This window comes from Eschrichtius robustus, chromosome 11, assembly GCF_028021215.1.
Source record: "Eschrichtius robustus isolate mEscRob2 chromosome 11, mEscRob2.pri, whole genome shotgun sequence".
NCBI lineage: Eukaryota > Metazoa > Chordata > Mammalia > Artiodactyla > Eschrichtiidae > Eschrichtius > Eschrichtius robustus.
In genome coordinates, this window is record NC_090834.1 from 56,728,959 (window position 1) to 56,751,810 (window position 22,852).

Genomic DNA, 22,852 nt, shown 5'->3' on the forward strand with positions numbered 1-22,852 from the left:
GTGAGGACAGAGGTTGTGCCTTCATTCTATCTCACCTAACCATTTACCAAGCCTTTGCCCTTCACCAGGCCATGAACTGGGTCCTGGGGCTACAGAGGGGCTTAGACCCCACCTCGGCTCTCCAAGCTCTAATTGCACTGGCGGAGGCGGGTGTGGAGACAGCTAACTGCAGTGCAGTTTCACCTGAGCCGTACCGTAGCTTGAGCAGCGTGGGAAGGGGGGTGCAGAGAAGGGAGCAATTGAAACAGTTAATCTGGCACCTGGCACATAGTAGGTTTTCAGTAAGTAGTTGTTTGGGAGACCTAACAGTTTTGGGCTCTGCGGTCTTGGGCAAGGCATCTCAACTCTCTAAGCCTCCATTTCTTCATCTGCAAAACAGGGGTAATGTCACTGATGTCAGTGCTGGGGTGAGAGTTAAATGAGATGATATATGAGGTTAGCATGCTTCTCGCAGTACCTAACACATAGCAGAACTCAACAGAGGATGGTGATGAGGGCTGTTATTAGTATTATTCTTACCTTATTGAGTGTCTGAATTTATTTCTTTACTATTAAAGACCTGTATCTGCACTAGAAATCTAAGAAGCGTAGATGGAAGAGTGAGAGGCCAAAGCCGTCTTTGACTCTCAGAGGACGCTTTTGAGAGTGTTCTCCACCCAGTGTCTTTCTCTTCATTTGCTGTCCCAGCAGTTGAGTGTGAAGGTTGGGACTTCCTCGCGGTCTGGGAGGGAAGAGGGGTTACACTAAGCCATCAGGAATTAAAGATACTCCCCCTCGCCCTTCCAAACCATCAGATGACCAGAGCAGCTGCCCCCTCAGACCAGACTGCTTTGGAGAGGACATGCCCCCACATCCTCTGCAACGCTGGCCAGCCGCCAGGAGAGGAGAGCCGAGTGACAGGAGGCTCCGCAGCCACTAAGGCTAATGCAGCCAGAGATACGGCCTCTACAGGCGCAGGGCTCAGAGTCAAGGGGCCTTTTACCCCAAACCCCAAGGGGAGGCAGAAGGTTCAGCAGCGGGAGCCTGGGAAGGTGATGACCTGTGTTGGCTGCTTCTACTATATCCTCTGGAAGCCTCCAGACCCAGCAAGCTCAGCATCAGCCTTCATCACCTTCAGGCTAACAGAGCGTGCGTGCGCGCGCTCGCGTGTGTGTGTGTGTGTGTGTGTGTGTGTGTGTGTGTGTGTGTGTGTGTGTGTGTGTGTGTGTGTGTGTGTGTGTGTGTGTGTGTGTGTGTGTGTGTGTGTGTGTGTGTGTGTGTCCCCGTCCGTCCCCACATGCTCTGTCTTTGGCCGCTGGGCCCACACTGTGGTTATAGCGATGGATCAGTCCCAGCCCGCAGAACTGGTCTCCTCTGTTGTGGCCGCAGGCAAGGTCCTCAGGGTGAGAGGTAACAGAGGGAAGAAGCGAGGGGTTGGCCAGTATGAAGGGAGTTCACGGGAAATGTCCCCAGCGGTTTCTAGGAAAGGTCAGTCCCTTACAACTCATCTTTCACAGAAAGGAGGGGTGATGTCTGTGGAATGTTCGTCCATACCTTAGAGGATTGAGCTGAAAGGAAGAGAGGATTCAGCACCCTGGTACCTCCGTGTGGACACATCCCATATGTTGTAGTGTGTCATGCAGGTGGAAGAAACATAATCTGCATGGACTCAGCTGGGCCCTGATAACATAAGCCAGTTCTGTGTGGAGATGGTGTTGGAGCATTGGTTGCTGCTTTCCGAAGCTCTCAGGCTCCCTCCGTCCTGTTGTCATAAAGTACACACACCTTCAGGTGCAACATGCCAGGAGCCCCTGATGAAGGAGAGTGAGCTGAGGACAGCTGAGGGGCAGCCAGGGAATACTAACCCCCTAGAAGGGTCCATGGCCCCCATCCATAGGGGTTCAGATGTTAATACTATAACACCTACAGTTGTTATACTATAACACCTATGCCTCCTTTTCAGAAAAGGAAACTGGGGCACAGAGAGGTGAAGTGACTTGCTTATGGTTACATAAGAGGTGGCAGAGTGGTGTGGGAACGCCAGGGGTCTCACTCTAAAGTCTGTGCTCGTTCTGTTACGCTACACAGCCTCTGATTTGGCCTAGCCAAAAATGGGTTTACTTTGTTTGATGTGTTTTGACTTGGTTTCGTTTTACCTCTACCACTGATGAGACATTTACCATAAGCCCCACTAATTGCTTTACATGCATTATCTCATTTACCCCCAACCCGGCTATGAGATAGGTGAGTAAGAAAACCAGGCTTCAGAGACCCTAAATGGTTTTCCCAGGGTTGCCCAGCTGGTGAGGGTCAGAACTGGAAGTCACACCCAGGTTCTGATTGCACGGCCCATGCTCAGTCATGGGTCAGGGAGCTCCAGACAAGTGAAGCCGAATTATGCCAGAGGTGACGTACAGCTCTGAGGAACGGAAGGCCTAGAGACTCAGCCCGGGAGGCAGGACCCAGCCGACCACACCTGGGTGTCTCTCACTCCAGCCCAGTAGACAAGTGCAAGGAACCCAGGACCTGGGAGGAAGGCTGGCCAGCCACAGGGGTTGTGGTCTAGTGCTCCAGCATGAGGACAGCCTGGCACATGGCCTGGCCAGCGTTTCATTGGTTAGGGAACTTGGGAGACTTCCCCTCCACGTCAGGCCCAGACAGGGGCTAACATTTGTGTTATAACCTAGTATACTGGTGGCTTAAAGTCTTGCTTCTGCCAGAGAATCAGAGGTGGCCGGAAGGTTCCATAAACTTTTCACAGCAGCAACTATTTCTCAGTTCCTTGCAAGATATGTAGATTTCCCTTTTGCCGTTGGGCAGTTTCTGCCTACAGGCTGGGGGAGTGATAATGTCCCGGTGGCTAGAGCAGCTATAAAATGTTTAACTTGAACGTATAATTACATTACCATGATCTCTAATAGGTTCTGGTGTCAAGCAGAAGTCCAACTTGGCCTCTGGCCCAAAGATATAGACCCAAGTTATTACACTGCGTGTTTCCCACTAGATAAATAAGAAAGAAGTACTGTCCCAATCATCGCACGACTGACCAACATGCATTATAAGTATTGTAAAGAAAAATCCACCGGAGTCTGAGAATGTATCCATCTTGTTAATCATTTTATTGTGTTATGTCCAGGTGGAAGTAATTCAAGCACATAATTCACAGACGCCATCTTGACAGCTCTTGCTGGAGGAAAGAATGGGGGCCCCCGCAAAGTTTTATTACTACATGTTCCCGAAACATGTGGTTAGTGCTGTTTGGCGAGTAGAGAGCCCAATATTGTGTCTGGCTGAATGAAACAGGCCCAGAGGAAGAGAAATGAAAGTGAAGCCACAGGTCTGGAAAAAAAATTTATAAAAACGAAGTTAGAAAATAAATTTTTAAAAAAGAAGAAATCAGCAAGGAAATAGACAGTCCAGACCCCACAGAAGGAGCCCAGCCTTAGAGTCTGAGGCTGGACACACCAGAGGACATGAAGTCAGCCACACGAGGCCCCTTGTCATTTGATACTTAGCGAGCGTTGAGTGAACAACCACTCTAGACAAGGCGGTGTGCCAGCCACTGGGGAGACACGGACACGGAAGGGGGTGGGAAATGGATCCCTTCCTCTCAAGGAGTTTGCCGCCTACTAGAGAAAAGGAGCCGTGCTCATAAATAACTAGACTGCAAGGTAGACAGCAGTAGGTGATAAGCGAAGGTTAGAAATAAATTGCTGTTTAGATTCAGATGAGAGACTGTGAGGTCTGTCTTGCTAAGAGGAATCTGGGGAGGCTTCATGAAAGAGGTGGTATTTAAATTGGGCCTTGAAGGTTAGGTAGGACTTGGACAAGGGGAAGGGGCTGAGGGGAAGGCTTTACAGGTGAAGTCATCAGCGTGGGCACAGTCAGGGAGGCTGAAAAGGGTGGGTGGGTTCAGGAGCGGGCGGGGAGCAATTTGGCAGCAACACAGAGAGGACATGAGGAGGACCCCTGTGGCAGAGAAGTTAGCTTGGAAAGGGAATTGGAGCGTTCACCTCCTGGTTCCAAAATGTGGGCTTTCTCCCCTCCAGTGTTTCTTATAGTTCTTGAGATTATTTTATATTATGCATAGACAGACTCTACTTCAAAAATTGTGTTTTTATTTTAGTAAACTAGAAAAAATATAATTAGGTATATCAAACTATTATTTTGAATTTCTTTTTAAAATAAATTTGTTTAAGAAAATAAATGAGTCTAAAAATACTAAGTGACTAAGAGGACAGATGGTGTGTGGCTATGGCAACAACGTAAAGGCAGCACCCAAATAAGTGACGTCTGGAAGCGCTGCTCGGGGCTGGCGTCCTACGTTCAGATGCCTCGGGGACCCAGGCAGGGGCAGCAGTGCGGGAAGCTGCAGGTTGGAACTGTGGACAACCACCGTATCTGGGCCTCTCCTAAATGAGAAGAGATTGCTGCCATGCTGGATCTTCCGATTTTTCAAGAAAAGCCACCATTCAGATTTTTCTATGAACTCTCCTTTTTGAAAAATTCCGGCAACTAATTCAAATTTTTTAAAACACTTTGCAAACAAAAGTGTCCATAGGCCTCCGGTTTGTGATATCAACTCTAGATGCTAAGGAACAGCGGCCTTGTCGGTGGCCCAAAGAGACTCAATTTCAGGATGACAGCTCTGGCCTCCAGGTGCAGGACAGACTGACAGGGACGAGGCTGGAAGCAGAAGTCCACTTGGAGGGCTGATGCAGTGGTTCAGGCCAGAGGTGATGCTGACCAGACATTGCCATTTTCCAAGCCAAGGCCAGGCCACCATGGGCCTTTTTGATCTGCAGGTGTCTAGGTCATCTTTACATCATCCTTCTGTGCATTTTCAGACATGACATGAAAGGGCGGTTGAGGGGTTGGTTCTCTATGTGCTTTGTAAGCTGCGTCAAGCTTGGTGACAAGCCTGGATAAAAGATTGGAGAATAATAAGCAGTCCCCCTCCCCACCTCCTCCGAACCTTATTCTGTTCCTCCATTGTCTGTCATCACAGAATAATTCAACACAAAGTCATGCTCATTAGATGGAACTCTCTAGCCAGCAGCCAAGTTGAGCTTTAAAAAAACTGAAAAATAAACCAAAAAAACCACCAAAAAACCCCAAAACTGATTTCTTAAATAATTTGTTCCAAAGACAGACTTGATGTGAAGTTGGCATAATATCAGCAGGTCACTTCGTGGGAGAAGCAAAGTTGATTGCCCTGGATCTGGCTCTCACCCGACCCCCATCTTGCCCAGGACTGCTTTGCATTTCAAAAAGCTGCCTATTCTTTAAGAGCTATTCAGACACTCCCTCCTGGAGGATCAAGCCCTTCTCTTTGGAAGTGGTCCATGAATTCTTTTGCATTCTTGCATAGTTTAGATCTTTCAGACCCCTCTGGCTTGTTTTTATAAACCTGTGTGCAAAATCTCAGCCTTTCTTCCAGACCAGTGGTTCTCAAGGTGGTACCCAGACCAAGGGCATGAACATCACCTGGGACCCAGACCTATTAAATCGGAAACTCTGGGGGGTAGGGCCCAGCAATCCATGTTTTAACAAGCCTCTCAGGGGACTGACACAGGATAAAGTTTGGAAAAACCTATGCTAGGGGCAGGAGCAAGCAACATTTCCTGAGCACCTATCATGTACCAGGTGTGTGTTTATACACACACACACACACACACACACAGTGGCTTTATTTAATCTGTACAAGTGTGTAAGACAAATGATTTTTTCATTCCACAGATGAGTAAACTGAGACTCAGATAGTGACTTTCTCTAAGTCTCACCCTTAGGAGTAACAGAGTTGACATATAGTCCCAGATCTGCCTGACTCCAAAGGCTCCTTTGGAGCCTTTCTACTGCTCCTTGAGAACAAGGACCACACTTTGGGTCCTCCTGATGGCATCAGCACAGTGGAACTAACAGAGACTTGTTTGAATGAATTATCAGTGAACAAATGATGGAACAATATTATTGCCCAAGTATGATACAATGTGAGGGGCGTTGTGATATTTGACATTTTGTGATATATTTATCACATTTTAATATTTGAATGCTGGCAGGTATGTTTTAAAACCAGAATTTCAATTAACAAAACCAAATTAGGTACCATTTGGAATTTCCTGACCCTGGCAGCATCCTTTGTGTCGTCCTCACTCCGTAACCAGAGGCAAAAGGAGTGGGATCGCCATGTTTTCTTATTGGATTGGCAGTTGTGGTGTAGTCGAGGAATCCCTCAATTAGGTGGGAGGAGAAATATAGATTTTAATACTAGCCCTGTCACTTGTTAGCTGCATGAACTTGAGCGAGTTCTCTGTGCCTTCGTGTTCCCATCTATAAAATGGGGAATAATAAAGAGCACCTTCCCTTCCTGCATACAGAGCTATTGTAAGGATCAAATAAAACTGTATGCAACTGTATGCAGAAATGCTTTAAAAACGTCATGTCCTGCACTTAACAGTTGTCTTCAAAGCCTGATAACTATCAGCTAGAGCTGATAAGGTCCAAGGCGAATGGATGTGTCAGGGTACTTCCAGTTGCCAGAAGCAAAAACACACTCAGGCCACCTCAAGGAAAGGCAGGTGTTGTGGTGAAGTAGTTTCAAAAAGGTTCACAGGGCTTGGGACTAAAATACGCACTGAGAAGCCTCTGGGAGCCCAGTCTGCTCCCCAGTCCCCGTCATTCTCTTCTTCTCATGGGCGGTGTGACCTCATGCCTCTCTCTGAGCTCCCACTCCGTTTACCTCTCCCAGCCAACAGGCCGGCTTCCTCTGCTCACTCAGGACTGCTTCCTCTGAACGTGGGCTCCTACCTGGCCAGAAGAACCTCCCCAGCCCCTCTCTTTCCATCATGTCTCTTGGCTTCCACCGGCTGTCGCATTCCCTGGGCACATTTGATTTCAAATACTAGAGTAGGACTCTGATTGGCCCAGAGCCTCTGTGCACCAGGCCACGTCATAGAGCGCTGGGCAGCCTATGAAATGACTCTCCTTGGGTCCCAGTCCAATCAGCTGTGGCCGGTCATCTGGTCTACCTGTGCCTACTGCTTAGGCAGGAACTGCGGGCAGAGCATCGCTCCTCAGAAGGAGCTGTGGGTGAAGGATGGATAATTCTATAAAGGAAGGAAAAGTGTATCCAAGCATGAGAGCACATACGTCTCCTTGGAAGGCCCTTGTGCTCTTGAACAGCATGGCACTGGGCAGTCTCATCACCACTTGCCATGTGTCTCAGTGGCCTCCCTGGCATATGCTCACGGAGCATGGCCACAGACTACGCAGGTGCAGAGTTCTCTGGGAAAGGCAGCAGAGCCAACTGTGGGGACTCTGGCATCTGTGAAAGCTGCTGCCAACAGCCCCGGGGAGAGAGGTAGGAGCTCTTAGCCAGAAGCAGCCAGTGAGGCACCTGCTCTGTATTCCCATCCCTGTGCCCTTGGCCTCAGTGACTCGCTGGAGGCCCCTCTCACACAATAGATTATAATGTGAGGCCAGTTATCTGAGGACACAGAGAGAGGTTTAAAAAGTTGGAGCCTGCCCTTAAAGGAGCAAACTTCCTTTCTCTCCCTCAGGCCATAAACATCATGATGATTTATTGTCTCATCTTTTTCATGTTAGTGTAGTTTTCTAAGTAGTGACAATTGGATCTGATTCATTAGATCACAGGATCTTAGAACTGAAAGATCATCCAAGTCATCCACTGCACTGGGAAACTTCCTGGGCCAGAGGAGATGCTCAATAAATGTTTGCTGAATAAATTTAATGAATTTTGTAGATGAAAAGAAAGTTCCTGAGAGAAAAAGGGGATATGGCTAAGGTTGCCTCAGAAGGTAGTGACAGGAGTAGGATGAGAACCCAAGTTTCTTATTCTTTTTTTATGACTGAAATGTAGTTGATTTACAGTGTTGTGTTAGTTTCAAGTGTACAGCAAAGTGATTCAGTTATACATATATATGTGTGTGTATATACATGTATATATATTCTTTTTCAGATTATTTTCCATTATAGGTTATTACAAGATATTGAATGTAGTTCTCTGTGCTATACAGTAGGTCCTTATTGTTTATCTATTTTATATATAGTAGTTTGTATCTGCTAATCTCAAAGTCGTAATTTATCCCTCCTCCCCCTTCCCCTTTGGTAACCAGTAATTTGTTTTCTATGTCTGTGAGTCTATTTCTTTTTTTAAAATTTTTTATTGGAGTATAGTTGATTTACAGTGTTGTGTTAGTTTCTGCTGTACAGCAAAGTGAATCAGTTATACATATACATATATCTACTCTTCTTTAGATTCTTTTCCCATATAGGTCATTACAGAGTATTGAGAAGAGTTCCCTGTGCTATACAGTAGGTCCTTATTACTTATCTATTTTATACATAGTAGTGTGTATATGTCAATCCCAATCTCCCAATTTATCCCTCCCCCCTTCCCCCCTGGTAACCATAAGTTTGTTTTCTACATCTGTGACTCTATTTCTGTTTTGTAAGTAAGTTCATTTGTACCAATTTTTTTAGATTCCACTTGTAAGCAATATCATATGGTATTATATTTGTCTTTCTCTGTCTGACTTACTTCACTCAGTATGACAATCTCTAGGTCCATCCATGTTGCTGCAAATGGCATTATTTCATTCTTTTTTATGGCTGAGTAATATTCCATTGTATATATGTACCACATCTTTATCCATTCCTCTGTCAATGGACATTTAGTTTGCTCTCATGTATGAGTCTATTTCTGTTTTGTAAGTAAAGAACCCAAGTTTCTTGATCCAATCCCGGCATGTTCCCTTACACCGTGACTCATAGCACTGTGAGATTTCAGATTTGGAAGATGCTATACTGTCTATCTTTAATCTCCCTGCAATATCCCAGTCATTAATTTGCCCTCTGCTGCAGTACATCAGTGACTGAAAATATATGACCTTATAGCTCACATAGCCTGTTCATTTGGCCATTCAACTAACAAACATTCACTTAAGACCTGCTTTGAGTCAAGGATGACTGTTTACTAGAGATTCAGAGATGAATAACACATTTCCTGCCCTCATGAAGTTTACAATATTTAGGTAGATACATATACATCAACAGAAGATAACCCAACATAGTAAGTGGTATTCTTCTCTTACAAAATTCTTTCTTCTTTCAAACCAACTCCATTGCCCAAGGACTATAGTTCTTACTCATTGGACCTAAGTCAAGTTATTAGGGCCACGAAACACAAGTCTAATCCTATTTCCCATAATAGCCCTTTAGTTATTTTTAAGCAGGGTTCACACTCCCTTAGTAAGGTAAATTCCCAGTTCTCTCAAGAATTCTGTGTTTGCAATGTGATTTCAAGTTCTCTTAACCATCCGGTTGCTCTTCAATGAACATGCTCCAATTTATCTTATTGGGCTCTTAAATGTGCCTCCCAGATGTGAACAGCTGAGCTCCAAATACGGTCTGAGAGTGCAATGCAAAGTTGAACTTCCTATCACTCCCTGCATTCTTCTAGGCATTGCACATCTAAAAATATAGGACAAGGAAACAACAACTTTGTTGGCCACCAGCTGTTCTCTTGAGTCTGACTGTTGTGCCATGCCCATGACCCTGACCCCTTTCTTCCATGTCCCCCTTGCACTCCTGCTCAGCTTCTCACTACAACAAACATTACTGAGGACTTGCTTTGTGTGTCACACTCACCAGCCTCTTTGGAGAACCAGACATAATGCATGTTTTCAAGAAGCTCACAGTCTCATTGGGGAAATTTGGTTTGCCCCCAAAGAAATAATTAACAAAGAACCAAGACTGAATATAATCAAGGGAACAATCTTTTTCTTAGATCCCTCCTTGGAGCTGCTCTTAATGGTGGTTGGTAGACTTCTGGGTAGGACTGAAAAGAGATTTCCCAGTTCAAATGCCAGTGCAGAACTGGCTTCAAGCCCAGGCTGTCAGAGGCTTTGTCAGATTTTTGTCATTGCATTGACCTAGACTGTTGCAGACTGAAGGGCTTTGAATTCCATCATCTGCAAAGAAAGCTGGGGCACCTACAGATTAACGCCTCATAGGCCGCGGAACAGCTTTCCAGCACCTGCACCTGCCCGGTGCCAATCTGGAGTGCACGGGGGGAAAAGTTCGTTCAGATGTTGGCATGAGCTAGCCTGTGTTTGGGCTTCTGGGAGACAACAGGTTTAATTTGCTTTGACAGTGCTTTTTCCCAGGAGGAAAATTACCCAAATACCCTGCCTTCATCACATTCAACACATTGCTTGTTTGCTTTCCTGTTTTTACTGTGGAGAGTTTCTGTGTGTTTCATGTGTGTATGTGTGTTTACCCCCAATAACCCATATTGCCTTGTTTGGATTCATTAGACCAAGTTAGTGTGTTGTTTTGGTTCACAAACGGAAAGCATGTGTGACCTTCCGTAAAACCCAAATACCAACTCTGCCAAGTCCTGGGCAAACCTCTTTACATGCACAGCGTAGCACTATTTGCCTTCAAAATAACCCTCTGAGGTGGGTGCTGTTATTAACCCCATTTCACAGATGAAGAAACTGATGTTTAGAGACGCCTTGTCCATAGGGCTCATAGCTAGTATGGGACTGGATCCCATATTTTGGTCCAGGCCATATACCACAAACTTTGGCTTCAGATAGAACTTGTTTCACCAGCAGATTCACCCTTATAGCTGTGTGACCTTGAGAAAGTGACTTCAGCTCTCAGTCTCCATCTGAGACTGTGAAATGGTGGCAAAAGTACCTAATTCTCATAATTATAAGGAATACATTAGAATATATGATAGACCTTTCACAGTTCCATTTGAGGGAATGAAAGGGTCTCTGTTAGAGTAACTGTAGAATTAACACCCAGCTGTGCTGTCTAGTTTGTTTCCCTCTCTTCTTTTGGTTGTCAACAACAAACCCAGCCCCAGCTTCAGGATCAAAGGGGATGTAATAGATGTAACCTAGAGTATAAATTTCACCAGCTGTAGACAAGATGATGTATCCAATCATCCAATTGGCTGTTCTGGAGTCCATGTTCCTTCCTTCTTGCCTGAAGCATTAGCATCCATCCTCCTAAAGAGAAGCCAAAAGGAGGCATCAAATAGTGCATCTCTCTTGGGCAATAGGTAGACCTTGGCTCTTTAAACAAGTGCCTCCAAAGAGTTGCCAACATCCCCTTTTACAGCTTAAGGAGAGACAAGAGAAGCAGAGGAAGGAGCTGTAGGTAGCAGGTGCAGTCTTTTATTAGCTGGGACACATTACAGGCGAGCAGTACATGGAGGAGTTGCTGGGGGAGGCGGGGGGATAGTGCTGGGTGAGCAGAAAAGAGAGACAGGGATGGCTAGTGGGCTCTGACCTCACTCACAACTGGTTCCTTCTGTCTTTGGTGCTGGAATTCAACCTCAGGCTCAATCACTGCAAAGGTTTACCTGCTCAGAGCAGGGCATGAAGCAGGTGTGTCCACACCACAGTAAGCTAATAAAGGAGAAAAGCCTCCTCTCCCCTTCTCGTATAACTGCCCCTGTGAAACTGGAGTCCAGTAGGCAATTACACTGCCCAGTAGTCCTCCTCCAGGCAGGGTTTCCCTCTGTGGTCTCTCCTTGTTTCCTGCAAAAATGAGGCTCTGAGATTTCAAATAAGAAAAGCAGAAGGTGGCAAATGAAGGCAGGCTTTCCCAGGCATCAGCCCTAGACTCAGGAGGACATACTTACCAACTGTGATCATCTTTCACCTTGACATGGCGATGCTAATGATTTGTCTCTGGAAAAGCGTGGTGAGCAGACAAAATGAGGCACTGTTGTGGTTTCACCAAAGGCCTCTATAGTTTCCCGTCTCCCATGTTTTCTCCAGGAAGGAGCACTGTTGTCTTTTCTTCCTTCTGCAGATGCCCCTTTGTATTTCGAGCAATATTTTGGTCAACATCCAGAGAACACGCCCACTCAGAACACATGTCCAGAGAATGAGCTCAGGAAACATTTAAATTCTGCATTCCAGTATTGACGGAAGGAAAAACAAGTTCCTGAAAATCAAATTTCCAGCAGAACACACTGTTGTGATAGAGAAGCAAAAGCTGGGGGGAAAGGCCCTTGTTTTCTACCATACCATACACCCAATTATGAAAATCAGTTATTTACAGGCAGCTGAATTTTTCATTGAGATCTGAGCAGATCTAAGGTACACCTTGTACTACATGAAGGCAGCTGCAGTGTGAACATGAGCAAAGCAGGAAGGAACTATAGGGGGAAGAAACTCGCCAGACACTAATTGAAAACATAACATGTTTATGCAATAAAGTTCACACTTCTCCCAAGCTAGTGAGTGTCACTTCTGCACTAGCATTTAGCATAGAGATATCTGGTCAATGGAGACTCATTATTTGTAGGATTCCAAGTGGACCCCAAGAAGTTGAAATCCTTCCAAGTGGAAGAAAAACTATATACAAAAACATTTCATCAAAAAGAAATATTCTCCAAATGTCTCTACTTCCATGTTGCTGTCATAAAATTATTCCGTATCTCCTAAAACTTCTGCCTTCTGACACCAACAGCCTGGGGCAAGTTTTGTAGCAAACAGGCTTCTATTCTGTCAGATTCAGCAACCAACATGATACTCAGTCACAGAAAGTATACTTTCCTTACATTTTCACTAGGAAGACTTTTTGAATTAACAGGTTTGTGTCTTACAGACTTCATAAATCAAACTCTAGAAAGTGTGTGACACTTATCTGCAACTGATCCTATTAAAAACACAGCTGGAAATTATGGTACTTGTATGAGGAGACATATTTTATACCACTGGGTTTGAGAAGGCCTAGACCATAGAATTTTAGATCTGGGAGGGATCTCTGAGAACATCTAGCCAAGTTCTTTCAGGGACAGCAGCAAACGTTTACTGAGACCCTTCTTTGGATACCAGGGCAAATGTGTAAGTGAATATACTCGGTTTCTGTCCTCAAGGATGTCCTGTCCTCACAGTCAACAGTGTTGCCTATCTGGTGCTTTAATAGGGGTGACGGAAAAAGTCCCAGGAGTATCTTAGCCTGTTTAAGAAATGAGGAAGTCTTGTCAGAGGAGGTGACATGTGAGCTGGGTTTGAAAGGAGTACGAGTCGCCTAGCAGGGGAGGATGAGAGGAGCCAAGTGCAAGGATGAGGAAACAGGTGCAGGAAGATCAAGTGCTGTGGCCAAGGTCCCAGAGCCCTTCAGTAGCAGAACGAGAGCTGGAAGCAGGCCTTCTGCCTCTCTGTCCTGTACTCCTTCTGCAAGACTGCAGGTAGAACCCACCCTCCATTTGTACCATTAGCCAGTAGCCTAAAGAGAAAATAATCTTGCCTTAAACTTTACTCAAAATTCTTATTTTTAAAAGAATATTCAAAAGGAAACGTCCTAAGTTATTCTCTATAAAAACAGTGTTTCGGAAGCCACTCCTAACATAGAGGCTTTAGGGACTTAAAGGCATATGGATTCTTCCAGGCAAAGCCAATGGAGAGCAGAGATGCTCAGGGCCCTGGCTCGTGAGCCCCACTCTGCCGGGTCCCAGACAGCTTCAGACTCCCTGAAATGAGAACACAGGCTAGGCTAGGCCCTCTTGTTCTTAGCTCTGTGTTAGTGTCGTATGCTGCTCAGGTTAGCAGAGGTACAGCGGGCGAGGGGAATTTTCCACCCGCTCACAAAAGGAAGCATACATTTGAGCCCTTTTCCCAAATGTTTTCAGTCTTTTCCAAGTGGATAACGGCAGACAACTGGGAAAAGACCTTTTTGGGAAATGCACCATGCTGTGAGCACGTCAAAATCCCCCCACCTTTCCCCCATCTATCCATACTCAAGAAGCTCACCTCCTCCAAGAAGCCTTCCCTCTGCTAGTTTTACCCCATATCAGCTGCCACTGCATTGCCCCTAAGTGATTTCCTGGATTTAAGGCTTGATGCCCTGTCACGACACCTTTTCTGCAAGATGCTCATAGAATTTTAGAACAGGAAGCAGTCCTGGGGATCATCTCTGCTATCACCTTCATGTCACGTACGAGGAAGGTGAGACCCAGAGAGGGGAAGGAAGTTGCTTTAGGTCACCCAGCATGATTCTAGAAGAATGGGCCCCAGAACCAGGTCTCCTTACCTCTAGGCAGAGCTTCCACGCCCCGTGCTGCTGCCTGGGTGACAGCTGTTATCCCAGTCTCCCAGTTAAGCCACAACTTTCCTGTAGGTAAGACTCATGTCTCATATGGTGACATCTCATTTAACAGAGGTCTTAGTCTTGGCTTCATGACTTATACTTGCGACCTAAGACAACAGGTTGAATCTTTAGCTCCGCCCCACCGCACTAACCTTTTCTCTGCTTTAACTTGACTCTGCTGACTCTCTCGGAGACCTTGGGTGAGTCACTGCCCTCCTTATGGGTTTCAGTGTCCTTCTCTATTAAATGAGATCATTAGACTAGGTGGTCTCTTCAATCCCTTCAAGCTCTGAAAGTCCTAGAATTCGCTACCTTCCAACTGGTCCTTTGCTGTCTTCAGGACTGGCCTCACTGGCCCACACATCTGCCTTGTTCATCCCTGGTTCTGCTGAGGAGTAAGTTCCTTTAAGGCCCAGATAGCATAGCATCATTGAAGAAGACCAGGGTTGGAGTCCAAAGTCCTGGGTTCAGATGTAGCATCCATGACTTAGTATCTCCAAGGCCTTCAGCAAGTCGCTTCATCTCTCTATCGGCCTCCTCATTTTGTCGTTTCTTTGTTGTTTGTAAAATAGGAATATTGATACATGCTTGAGGATTTTGTGACAGTGAACTGAAATAACCTTTGTGGAAATACATGGCACAAAGAAGGCATTCAGGATGTAGTGGCTTCTTCCTTTATTCCATGTCCGGCATTATTGAGAAACGAGCTGTTCCAAATAAAGGCTTCCTAGATAACAGGTTTACTAACTGGAGCTACAAAACATTGATTAATTTTTTACTAAAATCTTTCTGAAATGAATCCTATATTTCCTTGGCATGTCACACAGATGATACTGAATGTACAGTATTAGGAAGAATTAGAGAAAGTAGCATCCCTGCAGAAGGTGGGCACTGATTGCCTAATGCTGGGGATGCGGGTAGGGCAAAGGGAATGTGAAGGAAAACTCTGACGCATTTTGAAAGAGCTTGGATTTTTTTCATTTCGGCAAATGGGGGGCCATTGAAGGGTTTTAAGTAGGAGAATGACAGGATGAGATTGTTTTGGAGAGATGGCTCAGGCTGCTGGGTGGTGAATGAATCAGGGGGAGAGGGGGAGAGGACTCTGAGAGGCCGGCCATGAGGCCGTTGTGTGAGCCCCGGTGAGAGATGCTGGGGCCTGGACTGATAGATGGAGAATCAGAAAAGTGGGAAGAGACAGATTTGCAAATCCCCAGTAGCTTTATGAAGAAATAAATTCGTGGATCATCAGCCCATTACGAGAAAAATGTAAAACATAGAAGAGTGTCAAGAAGACCACAAGAATCACCCCATAACCCAGCCTCCAAAGATAACCACTAATGGGTTAAACTATTTTCTCCCAATGTTTGTAGCCAAAAAATTTCTACTGCATTTGTAGATGCAAACTTGATCTATAAAAAATTGGTTTAGGCGCACATTTTCCCAAACACGTCTCTTAACGTCAGTTGAGATATACCTCAGTAAGAGTAAATATATCATTTTTAACTTTATTGATTCCTTTCACTGACTGGGCCAGAAGCGCTCAAATGTGTGGGTCCTAGTTAACCTGAGGCTGGATTCCCAGGCCCTCTGTTTGGGTAAAGAAGCTTCCGTTTGCAACTCTCTTTCTCTTTTCTCCCACAGAATCTGTGGATAACTGCCCCAGCAACTGCTATGGCAATGGCGACTGCATCTCTGGGACCTGCCATTGCTTTCTGGGCTTCCTGGGCCCTGACTGCGGTCGAGGTGAGAACCCCTCTTGTGGGCTTACAAGGTCCACCCTGCGGCCCCGCGGGCAGTTCAGGTCCCACTTCTCCGAGCAAGCGCAGAAATCCAGGCCAGCTCCTGCCTCCTGTGAGAAGGGCTCCCAAGAGCCAGTCCTCTGCAGCCCTGAGAGGGAGGTCCGCAGGCAGAGCCCTGGCTGACCCCGCCGTGTTATCCATGGGTGCATGACTGGGGAGGTCAGGAAGGAGGGGCAGCCACGGGGAACCCCATGTCCATTGTGGGAGCAGGAGGAGTGGCCATGGGGGTTCTTTTAAAAAGTAGATTTCCCCTTGGGGGACTGATCTGCCTTTGCCAAGCAGCTTTGACGTTTGTCTTCAGCGAGTGTGGTTCGTCTCTGACCTCGTGGAAGGGCCTGAGTTGCTGCTCCAGTTGGTACCGTGCAGGCAGAGTCTTGGCTGAGGCCACCAAGGGGAGGGACTGGGAGGGGAGGCTGCTCTTCTCCACACAGGACACTCATGTTGCCTCCTGTTCGGGCACGTGCGACGCTAATGATAACCACTACAGGGAGAGTTTAAAGGCTGCCCGTGATCTGCCTGTGCGTTTGGCCTTCGTTTCTGTCCTGGAAGAATTAACAAGGAAAATGCCAAAGCAGATCTGTACTCCTGAGAATTGGGCACTCCTCTTGGGGAAACTAAAGTGGCCCTTTCCTTTGGTTCCTCCACCTCTTCCCTCATCCAGCAGGCATTTATTTGCTTAGTGCCCTTTAGGACTTGGTCCTGTGCTGGACACTGAGGTTACAACACTGAGCAAGACCCAAGCCCAGGACCTCTTAGTCTGGGAGACAGACAGGGAAATACACGATGACAAAGCAGTCAGTGATAAGTGAAGCACACCTAGAGCAAGGTTAGATGCGGGGAACATCTATCAGCATGAAAGGGTCTTTGCTTGGATGGAATGAGGACCAGTAAAGGCTCCCCAGATGAGGTGACACTGGAACTAAGACGAGATAATTGAATCGTTCATTGGTGGAAGGCAGAGATGGTTTTCCAGGCTGAGGAAACAGTGCCCTCCAAATACCATGCCGTGGTGCTGCTATGGGGATTCTGCTTATTCTTCCTAACGTGAAATAGACTCAGTGTGAGACAGCAGAGCCAGCAGCCTTGAGGAAGCACAGTGATTACCTGCGGGGTGTTTTAAAAAGGAAAAAAGCCAGGTGGGAGCAGGGGGAAGGTGGTGCAGAGAGAAGAGTCATGCCTTCTAACAAGAATTAGTGTCTCATCCCATATGCACTTAAAGTTAAGAGTCATGTATAAAGCAGCCTTATTGTATCTCAGTAAGGCTGGTAGGTACTTACAGCACAGTGCAATATAATTTATTTTTATATAGTGTCCTTCGTACAGATGATCACAAAACCCTTTACGCTAAGTGGCAAAATGGAAAGATAATACTTTAAAGAGCCAAGTTGGGCTCAGCTATTCTCTTATGGGGGCAGCGGCGTGTGGGGCTTGAGTGGAGACCTGAAAGGCAAGGAAAGCTGAGATTGGCTGGGTTAAAGACGATAGTAAGTGGTCCCGCACGTGAGGAATGGGGAAGCAAAATGCAGTGCTGCTAGGAGGAGAGTGCTGGAGGAGGGATGCGGGGAGGGCAGGAGGCCCAGCTGTCTTTTCCAGTGAGCCCAAGGACCAGCTTGAAGCCTCCTATCTAAGGATGCTGGTGACCACCGTGCAGCGCCAGTAATATGAGGGGGACGGGGGGAAAGCAGCGTTCCGTGGGCACCAACTGCGCCAGGCCCTGCACTGTACACCTTCACCCACAATTCCTGATGTGTTTTAACTGGAATGAAATAAAGCAAGAGAAGCAAACAGATGGACACACATGGGAATTGTGGCAAAGCAGCTGAAGCCCAGGAGAGAAAGGGACCGAGGCCAGATGGGGTACGTGGGGCGTGGACTCATGCCAGACTTCCCGCGCTGTCTCTGCAGCCTCCTGCCCCGTGCTCTGCAGTGGGAACGGCCAGTACATGAAGGGCAGGTGCCTGTGCCACAGCGGCTGGAAGGGCGCCGAGTGCGACGTGCCCACCAACCAGTGCATCGACGTGGCCTGCAGTAACCACGGCACCTGCATCATGGGCACCTGCATCTGCAACCCCGGCTACAAGGGCGAGAACTGCGAGGAAGGTAAGACCTGCGGGCAAGCAGCTCGGCACCTCGCTGTGAGACAGAGGCCAGCGGGCAGGGCCACGAGGGCATCCAGGGAGCAGAGGGAGCCTCCTGAGCGGCCCTGTGACCCCCACCCCCAAGCCAGGACGCCTTCGGCAACAGTCACTAACCTAAAGGGAGAAGACAGACGAATTAGGGTCCTGCTCAGCGAGGGGAGGAGAAGTGTGTGTATTGAGCACTTACTGTATGCAAGCCTCTGTGCTAAAAGCCTGGTGTCATTTAGCTTCAAACCCCAGCAGGGAAGGGTAATCATCTCCATTTTATAGTTGAGGAAACTGAGACTCAGGGAGTCAAATGACTTGCCCAAGGTCCCATGGCTGGTAGATGGCAGAGCCAGGTTTGAGCCCAGGCTTTCTGGCTCCGTAGCCTGAGTTCTTTCTCCTCCCCTTTAAGTTCCTCTGCTCTCCATTTCTGAAGTGTGAGTCTGTTGTAGACCTCCATACACTGCCTTCCACAGTCTCACTCCTGTGTTTGTGTGTGTGTGTGTGTGTGTGTTCGTGTTTGTGGCTCTTAGGTGCTCATAAAGGTGTCTCCCTCCTTCATAAAGTAAACATATGCCTGTGCAGATCGAGGCTAGGAAGTGAACTGCTGACTTAAGGGTGACATCAGTTCTTCCCGAGAAAACCTAACCAGGTGAGATAAGTAAATACTTCTATCTCACAGACAAAGAACCTGAGGCCCAGGGAAGGGCAGTGACACGCCCGTAGTTATAGCGCTTACTGATGGCAGGGCTGGAATTCAATCCAGGTCTTCTCACCTCAGACATGGTACTCTTTCCTCCTGACCACATGGGATTTCCCGATGAAAGGAGGGGTCTTCTCATAAGCAATAGAGAGTAGCCATCGGGAGTGCACACTCTGGAATCAGATGTAGGTTGGAGTCCTCGTTCTGCCACTCACTAGCCTCAGTTCCCTCATCTGTAAAATGGGAATTCCTTCCTCAGAGGGTCGTTGTGAGGACTAGATTAAATGACTTATGTGAAGCGCATAGCTCAGTGTCTGACACATAGGAAATGCTCCAAAAATGTTAGCTCTTATATCATTAGCATTATTCTGGGGACTATTGAAGCACATTTCTTGTTTCACCCCCCACTCACTGTATCCAAGGTCTTTTGAAATGGATGGACTTGGAAACTGATGGACGATGTTAGTAGTCGTTACCTCCCACTGTCTACCGTCTAGGGCCCTGGCACCTTCTCCAGCGGGTGGAAGAGGCTCCAAGGAGAGCTAGTCTTCTAAGCCACTGGGGATTTAATGAGTATCCCCTCCTCAAGGCATCATTTCCCCTAAAAAATGAGAGAGTATAATGGGCCCATTTTAAAAGAGTGGGGAATAGGAAGGGATTAGTGTCTGGAAAGCATCCATCACCTCTCAGAGACAGGCTGTCTCAACCCCGAGAGTGGCTGGAGGTCCTGATTCAGACCCATTAACTTTGATGCGGATTACTTCGGGCTGTCTGAGCTCAACGAGGAGCCCGGCCCCTGAACAAAGGAACTTGGCTTTCTCATCCTGACAATGGTGACCTTCCTCTGCTTTCCCTTTTCATTTAGTCACTTGAGGTGAAGACCCTCTGAAGGAAAGAGAAACAAAGAGGAGATTCCTCCTGAAACAGTGGGGCTGTCCCACTCCCCAGCCCCACCATGGCGTGTGGGCCAAGGAGGGGAAGTTGTCCTTCTCCTGATCAGCCGGTGCCCCAGAGTGCAAGGTCATTTACAGAGAGAGAGAGAGAGAGAGAGAAGCTGTTTAGCAATTTTATCTACATTATTATTTGAAAAGAAATGTTTTCACTCCTGCTTTCTTTCCCGAGAAGGGCCATCTGGTACTGATTCCTCTTATTATTTCTGTTTCTCTGGTGAAGCATCCTTGCACAGTCCTTGTGTTTATAGTGGGGTTTTCTTGGGCCTTCATCCTCTCCCCTCTCCTCCCTTCCATTCCCTCTCAGTTCTGTTCTAACAGGTTTCACTGCGTTTATAAAACACCAGCTAACAAGCTTACTTTTTTCTCTCTCTCCCTCTTCCTTCTTCTGAAGTTTATTGCCCCCTGTTTTCTAAAGCCTGAACCGGGCCACCGGCAGGACGCTTAGAGGGAGCTGGGGGCGGGGCAGAGGGGCCCACCTAAGCCTTTAGCAGGGAAAAGTGAGCTGCTGTGTTGTGGGTCCTGAAGCGCGTCCGATAGCTTGTGTGGTCACTGAAGCGTGGAACATTTGGGGAAAAGAGACGTGTTTGCAGCCTGGCCACGCAGGCCCCATCATTTCATTAATGGGCCAAGCGTCTGCCAGAAATTTTGGCTTGAACGGCAGGGTCTGCACAGGAAAAAAAAAAAAAAAATGTAACTGCTTGGCACCTCTTCTAAGAAGAAACTAAGTTCGACTGTCTTCTACCCAAAGTTGAGCCCACCTCCCTGCCAGCTTCCCCTGTATTCCTTCAGCTCCCCGACCCCAGGCCCGCCGATCTTCCCACGTTATACACAGCTCCCTGCAAAATAAATATTGTTAGGGAAACTAACCCAGTGTGAGGGAAAGAGACCATTTTAATCTCACCCTAGGGTTCCAGTCTCCCCAGAGGCCCCAGAAGGGGAAGGCAGGTGCACAGTCTGTGTGGGACCTCTTGGGCAGAGGGTCACTGTGGCGTAGATAATGGCCCTAGGTTTGGGATCAGCCAGGACAGCATTCTGGCTGGAATCTCAAGTCAGTTCAGCCAAGGTTTGCTAGACCGCCCCAAGGTGCAGTCCTCTTTAAAACTCCTTTTGCACTCCACACTTGCTTTGTCAAGTTGACCTTCCGAAGTGATGGTTAATTGATGATGAATTGCCTGGAGGTAGCCTCTCATCACTTCTTTCTGCTCTTTCTTCCCTGCCTGGACCAGCTTCTGAGCGCATCGGATTCACTTTGCTGGTTCCTGGGTCCCTATCAGACTTACTGTGTCTGAGGAACAAGACTGTGATGCCGAGGGCCTCTTGCTAAACTTGCCACCCTCCAGCCTGCTCCGCTAACAGTGCAGATTTATAGATTCAACCTCGAGGGCGGCTCAGAGACAGCTTCCACCCCAAGCTGGGGTCCAGGCACTCACTGAACGGGAAATACCTTTATAGGCCTCGGGATAGGAACTGCTGAGTCGTTTCCTGTCAAATTGGAAAACTCTCTGGATCTAGGGAATTATCATAGTAGGCTAATGGGCCAGAATAATCCTTCTGAGGTTCTGAGATCTGAGGCAGGTCATGAAAATTTATCACTATTATTATTTTTATCATGTTTAATTACCAGGAACTCCAACAGGTCATGTTTAAACCATTATTATTAAGTGGTGTCCAGAGACTGCAAGAAAAGAGATTCTTTGCCTTCATTTGGCTTTCTTAATTTTCCACTTTGCCCTGTTTCTTTCGTTGTGCTGTTTTCTTTTGATTTCTGTTTTTAACCATTCTATGTGCTATGTCTGTATACATGTGCTCATGTATTTTGGAACCAGTAAGGTTGTAGAAGAAATAGCAAGGGATCTATACCAGAGAAGAGTGCTTCAAATTTAAAGTCCTCCACTTAAACCACTGTGTGATCTTGGGCAAGTTATTTAACCTCTGTGCTTCAGTTTCCTCATCTGTAAAATGAGGATAGTAATGGTATCTACCTCAAGGGGTTGTTGTTAGGGTTAAATGAGATAATGCATACAAAAGGTTCAATAGCAAGATATGGCATAGAAGAGGAACTAAATTAACACTAATATTGTTACTGTTGTTTTTGTTATTATGTTTTTATCAAATGGTTGCTTCTGACCTTTGATCTTCCTATTTATCATTGAAGTAATTACGTTGAACTCCTTTAAAAACCCAGATAGTGAAAGAGCTTTCTTAATGAGGTGACCCTCAAAATGAACAGCCTGTTCCCAGAATGATGCTCTTTGTAAAGTCTCTGCCCATTTGTGTCTGTGATTCTAGTATACCCAGGCCGAGTTCCCCACTCTTTTGTGCAAAAGTCAAATATACTGGGTTATAAAATTTAATTGATAAATAAAGTAAAAGCACGTCTGAATTATAAATGAGCTCTGACCACAGTCTGCCCAAGTCATGCTACTGAATGTCCTGATAAAATGGACAGATAACTTCTTTGCAACAATTTACAGTTTATACTGTCCTTTCAAATCGTCAGTGTCGTTTGGTCCTCATAGCCACCTGAGAGGTAGGTAATTTGACCAGACCTGCTTTATAGATGGAAGCTCAGAGCAGGTACGTGACTTGACCGTGGTCATGGAACCATTACAGCTTGTCCTGTGACCTTTGAACTTAGGACCTCAGAGAGTCAAATGCTAAATTCTTTCCTCAGCAGCATACGGCTTCCTCCTGAGCCCCTACAAGGAGGAACCTGACTACATTCATAGCAGCTCCATCAACACTTTTAACAACAGCTGCATGTTGGGCCCCATCAGGACTCCACTCTCCCCTTCCATTGGCAAGACGGATAGAATCCCCTCCCTCCCTACAATGATCTAGCAACTCTTTGGTTGAGTAGAGAACATGGACAAGCCCTTTGCTGGTTCTGTCTCCTCTCTGCTGCCTTTCGCACTTTCTGCATGCACTGGAGCCACCTGCTAAGTTAGCCCTCAATGCCCTTCTTCTTCTTTTTTCCGTGAAGTGCTCTGTTTACTTTGTGTAACCCCATAACTAAAGCTTTGACTTAGGAAAATCAGCCCCAGGAACAGGAATATCACTGGATTCAGAATCAGACAGACCTGTCTTCAGAGTCCTCTCCAGCAGAGTTTAGCTCTATGATCCCATATAAATTATTTACCTCTCTGAGCCTCAATT

General features: G+C 46.7%; 1 protein-coding gene across 1 annotated transcript in view; it reads left to right on the forward strand.

Moving 5' to 3' along the window:
- The window catches only part of TENM4 (teneurin transmembrane protein 4), a 396,776-nt gene that overhangs the window by 227,570 nt on the left and 146,354 nt on the right, over positions 1 to 22,852 (forward strand). Inside the window, exons 9-10 of the mRNA XM_068554555.1 lie at positions 15,760 to 15,861; positions 17,823 to 18,017. Of these exons, the coding sequence (XP_068410656.1) occupies positions 15,760 to 15,861; positions 17,823 to 18,017 (297 nt within the window). The remainder of the gene's footprint in view (positions 1 to 15,759; positions 15,862 to 17,822; positions 18,018 to 22,852) is intronic.